Here is a 13,900-nt window from a genome sequence, read left to right as displayed (position 1 = left end):
AAAAAAAAAAAAAAAAGCAATGCGGATTGACTTCCGACTTCCTGCAGGCTTCCCCACTGTCTTTCTTGATGGGAAGCTGGAAGTTGGAAATGCCAGTCGTGTGCCCGTGGCTGCAAACAAACAGGACAGTTTTAATAGCACGATTATAGTGACCAATTGAATTAAAGATACGTTGCAGCATCTTGGTAGATCCCACCGTTGGTGACTCCAAGGGGCAGAACTGATGGCAGGGCTCACAAGGGAGGCCCAAACTGTCTGGGGAATTCTGGGAGTTGAAGTCCCCACGTCTTCAAGTTGCCAAGATTGAGAAAGATGGGTGGGATTCCTTTGCACGGCTCACAAAAAGGTGGATCTTTAGGCAACTTTGCACCACGGTTGGAATTCAATTGGCCCCAGTCATTTCTCCTTCTTTCTTCACACAAATAACGTCTCACAAAGCGCATTTCAGATCCTGTGTGAAGGTTTGGTGTTTTTTTTTTTTTAAAAAAACCATGCTCTGCTGTAGCTTCCAGCGAAAGAATGCGGGTCCTAAAGCCGCCAAGATTTTGATCCCAGAATAAACCACCTAAAAAAAGCCCTTGGTCGCTGCTTGGTCTCCCATCCAGCCCTCCTCTGGCTTTGAAAATGCCTTGAAGCCTGTAGATCCATTCTAACACGGAACATTTCTGTAGTGCCGTTTGAGAGTCCCTCCCGCCTCCGTTTCAACTTTTCCACCCCCACCCCCACCCCGCCCAGACATTAGCTGCCCTCCCCGATTCCCCTGTCCAGGCAGAGCAAGGGATCCCTGGTGGATCCGAGCGCCGACTTTGGTCTTGTGGGATGAGGTCACACAATCTGCCTGATCCCGCAGCCATCGTGCTTTCAGCACCGGGAGCCATGACATTCCCATGTGCAAAATGCAGTGCAGCTGTTGGGAGCAGCAGAGCCGAGGAGGCCGAGGTGGGTGGGTGGGTGGTGTTAGTGTGGGAAAGCTCCTCAGCCAGACTCTGTGTGTGTGTGTGTGTGTGTGTGTGTGTGTGTGTGTGTGTGTGTGTCACTGCCTTTGGGGATCTCTGCTCCTCAGCTGGCTAACCAAAGCCAGGCTCTTGGTAGCCGTTCCCGCTGGCCTCTGAGAGGCTCACCCCTCCCAACTTATAAGGAGTGGGGGGCTTTCCTAACAGCAGGAGAGCACATGTTTGGCCTGTCCAAGTCTCCAGCAGCCCACCTACCCATCTCGCCTGGGAAATGCCGCTCCCCAGCCCAGGATCACGGGAAACACTCATTGGCTTCCCAGCCTCCCAAAATTTGGTATGTCCAATAACACTTGGCCCACTTTATCCAACTGTATCCTATTCTATCCTATCCAGTGGTGGGATTCAATTTTTTTTTACTGTGGGCGTGGCTTGGTGGGTGTGGCAGAGGAAGGATATACTGCAAAATCCCCCTTCCCTCCCCACCCCACTAACCTGCTTTCCAGCTCCGTTCTCCTGTGCGGGGCAACCAAAGGAGATCCAGCCGATCATCTGGGACTCAATGGGAGGCGGGGAAGAGATGGGGTTGGCGGGGCCAGTCAGAGGTGGGATTTTCCGGTTCTCCGAACTACTCAAAATTTCTGCTACCGGTTCTCCAGAACTGGTCAGAACCTGCTGACTACCCACCTCTGATCCTATCCTATGCCTTGTCTTCTCAGACAGATCCAGGATTCCCACCTGCTGTCTTGGGATTCTGGGAGCTTCTGTCTGGCCCTGAGATCCAAAGATCCTGAGCATAGTTTTGCGCAGAAACCCCCCCCGAGGGACGTTGGGTTCTTGTCCCAGGAGAATCGGGGAGCTAAATTTAGAGGGGGGGGGTTCAGTTTAGGCTCCTTCCCTTCTGGGTCAACTTTGACCCGCTGGAAATACTGCATTTCACTGGCTTGGGGGGTGGGGGAGGGGTGTCCCTGGGTCTTTGGATGGGGAGCTTTGCAACCCTCTCTCTCTCTCTGATGGGCCAAGGCGAGGCATCCCCCATAGAGGGGTGAGATTCCCCACCCTCACCCCGCATTGGCTACCTGGTGGGATTTCCCTTGGCCGCCAACTCGGGATTCTGGGACAGTTTTGCCATCGATGCCGCTTAAAGCATCAGGCGGGGAGGACCCGCGATGCCCCTCGGTGCCTTCCAGGTGGGGTGACCTTCAAGCCCCCCTCTCCGCCCCTGCTATCCCCTCCCTCTTGCCCCTGGCCTGCTCCAGCGGTTTGCCCTCCCCCGGGCTGCAACGAGGAGCCCCGGTCCCAGCCCCTCCTCACTTAGCCCGAGTTCTCCTCGGGCCTGCTCGGCTGCTGCTCGGGAGGGGAGGGCCGGGCTCCGCGGCGGGTCCAAGGGCAGCCTCCCCCACCGCCTCCCCGGGGCATTTCCTCTCGGCGTCAAGGAGGCGCAGCGGCGGGAGGAGGGGAGCAGCGGCGTCCCCTCCGGCCTTGGCGGGCGGCCCGACCCTCCCCACCTCCCGCCAAGTCGGCGGGGGAGCGAGGAGCCGGCTCCGGCGGGCGGGGGCTTGGCTGGCCGGGGAAGCGCGGCTGGTGGTGGGGCGGAGACCCTCCTCCGGGAGGGCGGGGGCCAGGCAGCAGCAGCGGCAGCGGCAGCAGCCAGCCCGCCGGCGCGATGGCGCTTCCGAGTTCGCAGCCAAACTTTGCACAGGCGGCGGCGGCGGCGGCTCCTCCTCAGGCCGGGCGAAGGGAACGCTAGAGCGGCCGCGGCTGGCGAAGGGCCCTCGCCTCCGGCCGCAGCAGGACAGCAGCCCGCGCCCGTCCCGGAGCCTCCCCAGCGCCGGCGGAGCAGCAGCAGCAGCAGCAACGGCGGCGGCGGGGCGGCTGCAGCCGGGAGCCCGCTAAGCGCCGCCAACTCCCCGCCCCGCTCGCTCCGGCCGCCCGGCGCCTCCAAGATGAGCGGCCGGCCTGGGGGAGCCCCTTCCAGCCGCCGCCGCCACCCCCGCTCCTCCCGGCCACGATGAGCGCTTCTCCGCGGAAGGAGGCGCCGATCTCCCGCAAGCAGCGGCTCATGGCCGCGGTGGCGTCCGGGGACGAGGGTGCGGGGCCCTCGGCGGCGGCGGCGAGGAGCCGCTGCTGCCCGCCCGCGCCCGCGTCCCCGGCCGCCTCCTGCCCCCCCTCCGCCTCCTCCTCCGCCTCCACCGCCGCCGCCGCCGCGGCGCTCTGCTGCTTCATCTGCGGCGGCGGCATCAGCCGGGGCAAGGAGCTGCGGCTGCAAGTGCGGGCGGCCCGCGGCAACCAGCCCTTCTTCCCCTTCCTGCAGCACCAGGAGCCGGCGCCCGGCGCGCGGGAGGTGAGCGCCGAGGGCTGCGCCCTGGTCTGCGCCGTCTGCCGCTGCTTCCTGGCCGAGCAGTGGGACGCCTTCGAGCGGGCGCGGACGCCGGTGGAGAAGCGCATGTACTGGCTCAAGCGGCCCTACCAGTGCGAGGGACCCGCGGCGGCGGCGGCGGCGGCGGCGGGGGGCGGCGGGCTGCGCCGGGCGCCGCAGGAGTGGAACCTCGCCTACGCGCTGGGGACGGACGACGAGCGCCGGCCCGGCAGCAGCCCCGACGGCGCCCGAGGAGCGGCCGCAGCGGCGCCGGCCAACGACTCCTCGCTCTCCTCACTCTCGGACGCCGAGACCTGGTCGGAGACCGAGCCGCGCTTCCCCGCCGCGCCGCCCAGCCCCGAGGAGCGGAAGAGGCCGGGCGCGCATCTGTCCGCTCGGCCCCGCCAGGGAGCCAGCTGCGGCCGCCCCGGAAGAGGCGGCGGGGCGGCCATCCCCTTTCACCCGGGGAACGGGCTGCCACTGGCTCCGAAGCCTCGCAGGAAGCGGCAGCGGCCGGTGCGGCGCCGGCCGAGCGGGGAGCCTCTTTGGAGCGCGGCCATGGACGGCTTGGGACGGTCGCGGGCGTCGCAAGCCGGCTTGGAAGCCAGGCGAGCGGAGGGGGCGGCGGGCGAGCGGGCCCGGCCGCCGTCGGACCGCTGCTCGTCGGAGGAGAGCGAGATCAACATCACCAGCGACGAGGAGCCCCGGACGGCGCCCAGCAACGGCGGCAGCAGCAGCACCGGGGCAGCCTCGGCGAGGGGGGCCGGCCTGGCCTGCTTCGTCTGCGGCTGCCCGCTGACTCCGGCCTCGCAGCACCGCGTCCACGTGCAGAAGCAGGAGCGAGCCTCGCGGGCGCCCTTCTTCCCCTTCCTCTGGCTGCACAGCCCGCCGCCGGGCGCCCTCCCGCTCAGCCCCGCGGGCAGCGCCCTGGTCTGCCCGGCCTGCCACGCCTCGCTCATGCAGCAGTGGCACAGCTTCGAGGGCGCCGACGTGCCCGTCCTGCAGCGGCTCTACGTGGTGCCCCTGGCGGCCGCCCAGCCCCGCAGGGTCGGGCTGCCCAGAGAGGAAGGGCCTCCGGGGGCGCCGCTGCCCCGCTCGCCGGAAGCCTGCTACCTCTGCGGGGAGGACTGCACCCAGGACTGGCGCCCCGTCTCGGCCAAGGCCCCCAACGGCAGCTCCAAGGCGGCCATGCACTTCCCCTTCCTCAGCCGCCTGCCCTGCCCGCCACGTGCCAAGGGGCCCGACCAACGCTGCCAGGTGCACAGCTGCCCCCGCTGCTACCTGGTGCTGCAGGACCTGTGGGCCACCTACCGCGCCTGTGGAAACGAGCAATGCATCACTTCCGCGCAGAGCTTCCTGGGCAGGTACCAGCAGGTTTTCGCTGCTGTTGGGGAGGCCGAGGCCGCGGCCAGGACCCCAAGCTTGACCCAGACAGGCCTGGCCTCCAGCTGCTACGTCTGTGGTGCCCAGCTGGGCCCTGGTAAGGAGTTCCAAGTCAGCGTCAACCCTCCTGCCAGCCGCTTTGGCGAAAAGGAGCCCTTTTTCCCTTTCCTGGCCGTGTATCCGCCGGCTCCGCGGGCCAGGCCAGCCGATGCCACCGGGATCGTGGCCACCTGTGTGCTCTGCTACCATGACCTCCTGGCCCAGTGGCTGCAGCACGAACAGGGCAGTGTCCAGCACCCCAGCAGCGCCTGGTCCCGGCAGTACAAGGTGGACACCTTTGCTTGCTTCTTCTGCCGGCAAGAGAAGAAACGGCACCTTGGATTAAGAGCGGTGCCGGTGACCCGGCTGCCCATCTTCCTGGGCTCCTTCCGGGGACCAGGGACCCTGCTGGTGGATGACGGCAAGCGGCTGACCATCGGCGCTTGCCCAGAATGCGCCGTGGTGGTGCTGGCAGGCAAATCGGCCGTGACCAGGGATCTTTTGGCTTTGCCCGTAACTGCACCTCTGCCTCTCCAAAAGGTAAGCTTCGGGTTGGCCTTCGGGTGGGGCCTGGCGGCCTGGCACCGCCATAGGAAAGGCCGTGGCTCTTCAGCAGGTGCCTTTGAGCCAAGATGTGTCTCCAGCATCAATGTTCAGGCAATGAGTTTTTTTGTCCAGGTGTGTGAGAACGCTGGGGCGTGTTATTGCACGAAGCCATTGTTTTGAAGCACGGGTGCTGCTCTCGTTTTGCATCCTAATCATTTGGAGAAAAAAAAACCCTTTTGCTTTTTAGCTCTGTGCTGCACATCATTTCTGGAGTCCCCCAGAAAGGTGCTTTTTTAAGAGGCAGCTGGACTTTCTGGATAAAGCACCTTTGGGACAACCATGGCCTGGAGAACGGAGACTCTCCACAGACCACATTTCTGGAGGGAGCAGGTCCCGTTTTGCCAGCCCATCTTGAGTCCTGCACAAGGCAGAGCAATTGCCCAGCAAAGCCCCAAGAGTCATAGTTGGCAGGCGAGGGTTTGATGGATTATGCGCAGACATTCCCTGTGGTTTGGGTCCTTTGCGGCAAAGGCTTTTAAGGGTGGCCTCCAGTTCTTTGCAAGGAAATGGTTTTGCTCAGCTGGGAAGGTGAGGGAGCACCAAAGGGCAAATCCTTGATGGACCTGGCTTGGTTTCACTCTGGTTGCCCTCTTAAGCGAGCAAACAAGGTAGCAAGACTTCGTAGGGTTCTTTGGCCTGATTGCTCTGAGCAGCATCCTTAGGTAGTCTAGAGAGGGCTGCTCTGTTGACCGCAGAGAATGCTTTAAAAATAACACACACACACACACACATTTACACACGCTTACCACACACACACACACACACACACAGGGCTACCTTCCCTGTAGTAGCCTCCCCTCTTCACAAGGCTCTTCCCAGAGACACCTGTAGCCTTTGATCCTGGTCACCTTCCATAATAATGAAAAGCGCTTGTCTGTCAGCAAGGCCTTGGTCCAGGTTGATTGAGGGAGGACACCCCGTCATGTGGATTGGCTCAAAGAAGTTTCACCTCCGCTTGTAATATGATTTGTTGCCTAGAGACCTTTGTGATAAGCAACTTTTATGTCGGTGACAAAGTTGAAAGGAATTATGGCCAGCCACAATAGCCATAAAAGGAAGAGCATCCCAGGAATACCTTGGAGAGAAACGGAGCTCCTCGGAGTAGGACAGGGGTCCCCAAACTTGGCAACTTTGAGACTTGTGGACATCAACTCCTAGAATGGCTGGCTGGAGAATTCTGGGAGTTGAAGTCCACAAGTCTTAAAGTTGCCAAGTTTGGAGACCTCTGGAGTAGGAGGGTGAGGAAGAAGAGGCTTCCTTGAAGTTTCTCTTCTGCTTTGAAGAACTTTGCAGTCCAGATTGGGGGAAACGGCCTCATTCAATTAACAGCCTCGCTACTAAAACTTATCCACTGCGTTGGTTCACAACAACTGTGGCAAGAAAGGTCGGAAAAGGGGGGCAAAACTCACTTAAGGAATGTCCTGCTTAGCAGCAAAAATTTGGGGCTCCGTTGTGGTTATAAGTCAAGGACTACGTGGGTTTTCATGGCAGGCAGAGAGCCGGTTTTTCTGAAGCCCAGTGAGGGTCGCTGCCTGACTCACTGCTGCTTGCTTTTCTTGCTTGGGGTTTTCCTTTCCCTCCCTGGATAATGTCATGAGTTCACAGAGGGCTCTGTGTGTGTGTGTGTGTGTGTGTGTGTGTGTGTGTGTGTTTTCTGTGCCAGGCCAGGGAACAGGTGGTGCTAGAGAGGAACCCGGCCCCCTCCTTGCAGAGCCTGGCCTGTCATCGCACGAATATCAGGCAGGGAGATGTCCACATCTGTTTCCCCGCAGCGTTTGTCATTGAGAAGGAAGAGGGTGGGAAGTGCCGATAAAGGCCCCGGTTGCACCCTGAAGCCCGTGGCTCCCTGCCCAACGGAGGAGGGCTGGGCTAGGAAGTCCGGTGGCCGCCTTGTCCTACCCAACAAACGATGCCCCCGCTTTGCAACTTTCCGGGAGGGGAGGAACGAAGCGTTGTGTGTCCCAGCTTCGCCCTGCGCTCTTTTCACAGATCGCCTGGCTGCCAAACGGCAGTTCCTGCTTATTTTGGCAGCCTGCGCCGGCATCTGTTTCAGGAAAGGCCCGTGAAAAATGGCTCCTTCGGCTCTGGCCTCATTCACCACGAGCAGCTCTTGACGCTCGCCTTCTGGGGGAAACCGGAGCCCCGGGGAAAGGGCTCCCAAGTTGGTGCAAGACACCCTTGAAGGGCCAAACGAAGCACCGTGAAGGTTGGAAAGCTTTGCGGGAGAGGCTCACCAAAGCCACGCCGTGGGGTCAGAAAGCTCGGTGGCCATTTGGCTCCTTGGTTGGGTGGATAATTCGGTAGTGCAGCTTTTTCCTGGGCTTCCGGAGCAGCCAGGGTTCAAAGCACGGATCCGTTTATGCAGGCGCCGTTCCAATAATGCACAGCGCCCAAGCGTGGGATTCAGACGGTCGTTGAGCCATGAGGTGGTCACGGAAGGCCACGGATTGGTCCAACCTGGTGTGAGTCCACCTGGTTTCACTCCGCTCTGCTTCCCTGTTCTTAAAAGCTGGAAACTCGATTGAAAAGAAAATTAGGAGCCCAGATTGTGCTGCCTGGCTGATTGTAGGTCTCTATAACAGGTGCTGTCTGCGGTGATTGGCAGCCCAGGAGCACCAGGTCAAAAGCTGTGGGAAAGGTTCAGTGGAGAGGCTGAAAGGCAGAGTTTGGCCTTGGCTTAAAAAGCTGCCTTGGTCCCCCTTTGCAAGGAGAGATTTCCTTGGGGTTTCTAAGGCTGAAAAGGCCTATAGAACTGGGATTTTTAGAAGAAAAATGCACGTTGCCATTTTCAGCTTCCGAGCTTTGATAAGTAGGTAGGAGGAAGGGAGAAGGAAGGGAGGGAGGGAGGAATGGAAAGAAGGGAGGGTTTGAGGGAGAGGAAGGAAGGGAAAGGGAGGGAGGAAGGAAGGAAGGAAAGAGACGAGGGAGGGAGAAAAAGGAAGGACGTTAGTTGAGAAGGGGAGAAGGGAGGGTAGGAAGGAAAAGCAAGCAAAACTTGTATTTTTTTACTTATCAAGAGTCAGGGAGAGATCACTTGATTGTTGGGCCTCGGTGGGCCGTGCTGCAAAGGAGGTCTTGATCTAATAGCCCCTCCTAATGGGGCTGAAGGCGGGGTGGGGGGGATTTCCTCTTGAGTTCCAATCTCCAGGAGGACAATTTGTGGGAAACTGAAGTCATTAAATGGAGAGAAGTGGGGAGAATGTGGAGTCTCTGTTGGTGCGGCTGCATTTCCGCTGGTTGGCAGCCAAGCTAATTTCTGCATTTCGGAGCAGACTACAGCCCATCTGCTCTCGCGCTGGCATGGCACACTTACCCACCGAGGCCATTAAGGGCTGCACTCTTGCAAATCGATGCGAAGGAAGCTGAGCAGACCACCAGGGAGAAGACCCCTCCCCAGCCCACCTTGGTGGAATGTAAAAGGGGGAGGGGACTGTCTTTGAGGCAAGCTCAGGTGGACACCAATGACGCCAGAACTATGGAGTTGTGGGTCTGCCAGAAAATGCTTTGGGAACATGAGAATTCTGCTGATTGGCTACCTTAAAATAGAAGGGGAAGGAGACTGAAGCTATCTCCCCTCCCCCAACAGACAGATAATTCTGTGTTTGAAGCCTTAAAGCAGTGGGTTTTTTTTTTTTTTCAAACTTGGCCCCTTTAAGAGGGGTGGACTTCAACTCCCAGAATTCCCCAGCTAAACTGGCTGGGGAATTCTGGGAGTTGAAGTCCGTCCACCTTCAAAGTTGCCAAGCTTGAAAAAAACACTGCCCTCAAAGGATCCAGCCAGACAAAACAACTAAATAACGATTACTCTTCTTCCATTTAGAACGACACAACATTTATAAGACATTTCTGGGAAAGATTTCAGGTGCCACTTTGGATTTGAAAGGGATAGAGTTTTTTTAAAAAAAAAGAATCCAGGAAGCATTCTAAAAGAGGGGACATCATTTGCACACGCCTGTAAGTCTACTCCAAAGTAATTTTTCCCTTCATCGCAGTCGCCCCTTTTCCTGCATGCCTGCCCAGAAGTGATCAGTAGATTTTGTGCAGCCAATCTTTGCAGGCGGTGTGATGTGCAAGATTTCAGTTCCTCCGTTGCATGTAAAATTCTAGGAATTTATAGGGACAACTTGGCTCACTCTTAAATCTCTTGGCTCTGCCTTTGGACGCTGCTCAAGCAACTAGAAACCTGTTGAAATAGTCTCCGTTGTCGAGACTGTTGTTTATGCAAAAAGGAAGTGTACAGATTGAGCTGGTTAATTTACCATTATCCTGTTCCTTTTGCCTTTAATTAGGAAAGCAGGCATCCCCTGAGCATGCTTAGATTTCCTGAGATGCAAAATAAATAACAAAAGCCAAAGGAATAAGAGTTGAATGAGTACGAAGTCTTCAGAGCAAGGGACTGATTCTGAATGATCTTTTCTGTTGGAGCGTCATCGCTGCCTTTTGGAAAACATTTTATGTTGTTATTCCAGAGGCTTCAGGGCTTCGCTTCTGGATGGATAGTGACAGTTGGTGGGTTTGATTTTCCTAGAGAGCTTCTTGGCTGTCACAAGTGAAGGTGGCCCTTGGGTGCATTTGAAGCCTGGCACCTGGGCAGAGAGGTGGGAGCCAACGAAGACAGATTGTCCATTCATGGAGAGACTTGAAGGAAGGAATTGACCTGTCCCCTGATCTCACGGTCAAGTTGCTGCAGCCGTTTGCCCTGGCCTGCACAAGCTCCCTTTGTTGTCTTCGGACTGACAGTTTGGGTTGGGACAAAGTATGTGTGTGTGTGTGTGTGTGTGAGGGGGGGGGGCTTGGGGTTTCCTTCTCCAACAGCTGGACAGGGGTGAAGTCTGCAAAATCTCAAACCGAGAGGACTCGCAGCTGACAGAGGCGGAGCTCCTGCAGCAAAATAAGAGAATAATATCACAGTTGGAAAGGGGCTTTGGAGATCCAGTCCGGCCACCTGCAATTGTGAGGGTGTGTCAAAACATTTCGGCTTTCAATTTCCAAACATTAGGGGGGCTCAAACGTTCGCGACATGCCTTGGGGATTGTAAAGATATTTTGGTTGCTTTAATATAATTTAGATGTGCTTGATAAACAACTACGTAAATATCATAACTTTGAAACCTTTTGTTTGTTTCATTTGATGCCATCCCAGACACCTGGCTGTCCAGTCTCTTCTTGAAAACCTCCAGTGGTGGAGCACCCATAACTTCTGGAGGGAAATGGTTCCACTGGTTTAGTTGTTCTAGCTGTCAGGAACTTTCTAGTTCCTTCTCTCCTCGATTAGTTCCCATCCGTTGCTTCTTCTTGTCCTGTCTTCAGATGAAGGCAGCACCAACGTCTCACCCTTAAAATTGCACCCAGCCTGATGCAAATCTTCCAGAAGGACCCAGGCGTTGAGCCTGGCGGGATCCAGCTTCCGGAAAACCGCTTCCTTTGCGTTGGGGTCAGGAGGATCCAGAACTTTTCCCGAAACTTTCTTCGCTTGGGAACGTCTTTTGCGTTTAAGGCTCCTCTCGTTCTGCCAGCCGCTTAGAACCTTCTGGGTTTTCACCAGCTGGGAACCACATGAATTCAACGGCTCCCATGGACCTTGTTTCCGAAACTCGCCTGGCTGTTGAGGGGCAAAGATGTCCCTCTCCGCTGGCTGCAGTCCATCTCTCTCTCTCTCTCTCTCTCTCTCTCCTCTTTCTCTCTTTCCTCCCCTCTTTCCCTTTCTCTTCCCCCTCTCCTCTTTCTCTCTCCTCTTTCTGTCTTTCTTCTTCTCTCTCTTTCTCTCCTCTCTCTCTCTCCTCTTCCTCCTCCCTCTTTCTCTCTTTCCTCCTCTCTCTTCCTCTCTCTTTCTCCTCCCTCTCTCCAGTTTCTCTCACCTTTCTCTCTTTCCTTCCCTCTCTCTTCTTTCTCTCCTCTTTCTGTCTTTCCTCCCCTCTCATTTCTCTTTCCTCCTCTCTCTTCTTCTCTCTCTTTCTCTCCTCTCTCTCTTTCCTCTCTCTTTCTCTCTCTCCTCTTTCTCTTCCTCTCTCTCTCTCTCCTCCTTCTCTCCTCTTTCTCTTGCCTCTTTCTCTCTTTCCTCCCCTCTCTCTTCCCCCTCTCCTTTTCTCTTTCTCCTCCCTCTCTCCTCTTCCTCTCTTTCCTCCTCTCTCTTCTCTCTCTCTTCCTCCCCCACTCTTCCTCTCTCCTCTCTCTCCCTCCTCTCTCCTCTTTCTCTCCTCCTTTGCTCTTCTCTTTCTCTCCTCTCTCTCTCCTCTCTCCTTCCCTTCCTCCCCTTGCTGTCCCTCCATCCCTCCTCCATCAACAGCTGTGCTGTCCAGAAGAAACAGAAAAAAAAAGGGGAAAACTTTTCTGAAAGGACAGCCTACGTGCCTATTTGCATATTTCTGCATGCAGGAGGCTCAGTATGCAAAGCTCCCCCCTTTCCCTCCCCTCCGCCCGCCGGGGACTTCAGCTGTTCCTCTTCCTGTTGATCTCTCCTTCTGCCGCTTGCAGCCAGGAGGCAGCTGCCCTCGCTTGGGGACAGGCCTTTCGGGGGCACCGGGGCAGGTGGTGGGTTCGCCAGCCTTTGTGGCTCTGCTCCCCCAAACCACCGTGTTGCTCCTTTTGAAGTCGGGGGAGCCTCTTCCTCTAGGAATTGGAATTCCCAACGGGAATTGGAATAGAATATGATGTGCGGCATGTCACTCCCATCCCGCGCCGTCTTGGGGGGGTGGGATTCAGTCACCCCTGGAGGAGGACCACTCCCCCTTTTGAGTTGGGTTGGGGGTGGGGTGGTGGAAAATGCCCCAAACGATTTTGTCTTTGTTTTGCCCTTTGAACTTGAGCAGGTCAAGAGGGCCTGCTCTCTAGAAGCTGCACAAAGGCCTTTAGCCTTTTTTTTACTGCTTTGAGGGTCTTGGTTGACCGGCTGCCCTACTTTGTGGGAGGGCAGCATGCAAACCTCTGCCCCCTCCACCCCCGCACCGCCCCCACCCCATGCATTCTTTCCAGCTTGGCTGAGGGTCGAAGGGTTCAACTCCCCCTCTCCCTCTTTCGAGGCTCCTGCCAGCATCTTTGGGCTTCTGCCTCTGCAAATCCCCCCCCCTGCATGGGAGACCCCTCCCCCCACAACCCAGTGCTGTTCATTCTCAGCACACTCGGCTCCGCCCCTGAGCACATTTGGCTCCGCCCCTGGGATCGTATGACTTGCTCGGGGGTGTGTGTGTGTGTGTGTGCTGTCTTACGACCACAAGGCTGTTAAGCGAATTAAGGCTTGATTTTGCAGATTGCAAAAGGAGATCACGCAAATGGGACACTGCAAACGGTCATAAGTATGAGTCAGTTGCCAGGCGCCTGAATTCTGATCACGCGGGGATGCTTCAACAGTTGTGAGTGTGAGAAACGCTCCTTTTTTCAGTTGAAGCTTTGAACAGCCACTAACCCAGCTGTTGTAAGCCGAGGAGGACTCTACCTGTACAGCGTCTGGCTCTTCCCTTCACGTTTCCTCGGGAGAAGCCCCCCCGGGGCAATTTCTCCCCCGTCCCTGGGGGTCCCTGGCCAGACCAAGCTCTGTTTCTCCTCCAGTGCCATATTTTGTTTTTTGTTTGGCTCCGGCGCATACCAAGGCACAGCCAAAGCATTTTTCTGGCTGGGACCGAGTGACGGCAGCCGCTCCAGGGAGAAAGAGGAGGAAGAGCCCAAAAGAGGCTTCCTTGTCGAGAGGCCCTTCCCCCTCCCCTGCAGTGGGTCTTCCCTGCCTCCCCCACCCTCGCTTTTCCTTCAAGGCAGGGGTCTCCAACCTTGGCAGCATTAAGCCTGGCAGACTTCAACTCCCAGAGATTGATTGGTTGATAGGTAGGTAGATAGACAGATAAAAAGATAGACAGACAGACAGACAGACAGAAAAAGTAGATGATACATAGACTAGGTAGGTTGGTAGGTAGATAGATAGGATGGAGGAATAGTAGATAGATAAATAGATGATAGAAAGATGATAGATAGATTAGATAGATAGATAGATAGATAGATAGATAGATAGATAGATAGGATGGATAAGATAAGATAAGATAAGATAAGATAGATTAGATAGATGGATGGATGGATGGGTGGATGGATGGATGGATGGATAGATAGATAGAAGGATGGATGGATGGATAGATAGAAGGATAGATGATAGATAGATAGATAGATAGATAGATAGGTAGATAGAAAGAAGGATGGATAGATGGATGGATAGATAGAGATAGAAGGATGGATAGATAGATAGATAGATAGATAGATAGATAGATAGATAGATAGATAGATAGATAGATAGAAGGATGGAAAGATAGATAGATTGATTCCTGGAGTTGAAGTCCGCCAGACTTAATGTTGCCAAGGTTGGAGACCCCTGCTTCAAAGAACACACACACTGCGAAAGGCACATCGCTCATCGTCTTTCTTCCTCTGCGTTCTTTCCTGCTGCTTTGGGACGAGATGGGTGCCGTTGGGTGCGTTGTTAACAATGGAACAAAAAAAAAAAGAAAGAAAGAAAGACGCCCTTGGCCTCACTTTGGTTTCATCCTTCTTGCTGTTTTCCCTTTGAGTTCCTTTTACCTGTCACT

At 56.2% G+C, this 13,900-nt stretch overlaps 1 protein-coding gene across 2 annotated transcripts in view; it reads left to right on the top strand.

Annotated features, from left to right (window-relative positions):
* Window positions 1-2,946: 2,946 nt before the first annotated feature.
* The window catches only part of GSE1 (Gse1 coiled-coil protein), a 257,775-nt gene continuing 246,821 nt past the window's right edge, over window positions 2,947-13,900 (top strand). For both annotated transcript variants that reach the window (XM_087940751.1, XM_087940750.1), the window contains exon 1: window positions 2,947-5,271. In XM_087940751.1, coding sequence (XP_087796877.1) covers window positions 2,962-5,271 — 2,310 coding nt within the window. In that variant the 5' untranslated portion in view covers window positions 2,947-2,961. The remainder of the gene's footprint in view (window positions 5,272-13,900) is intronic.

This window comes from Pseudonaja textilis, chromosome 11 (assembly GCF_049901715.1).
Source record: "Pseudonaja textilis isolate UNSWEBS1 chromosome 11, rPseTex1.2, whole genome shotgun sequence".
Lineage (NCBI taxonomy): Eukaryota > Metazoa > Chordata > Lepidosauria > Squamata > Elapidae > Pseudonaja > Pseudonaja textilis.
The sequence above is the reverse complement of the archived record's forward strand: the minus strand, read 5'-3'. Positions and strand labels throughout refer to the sequence as shown.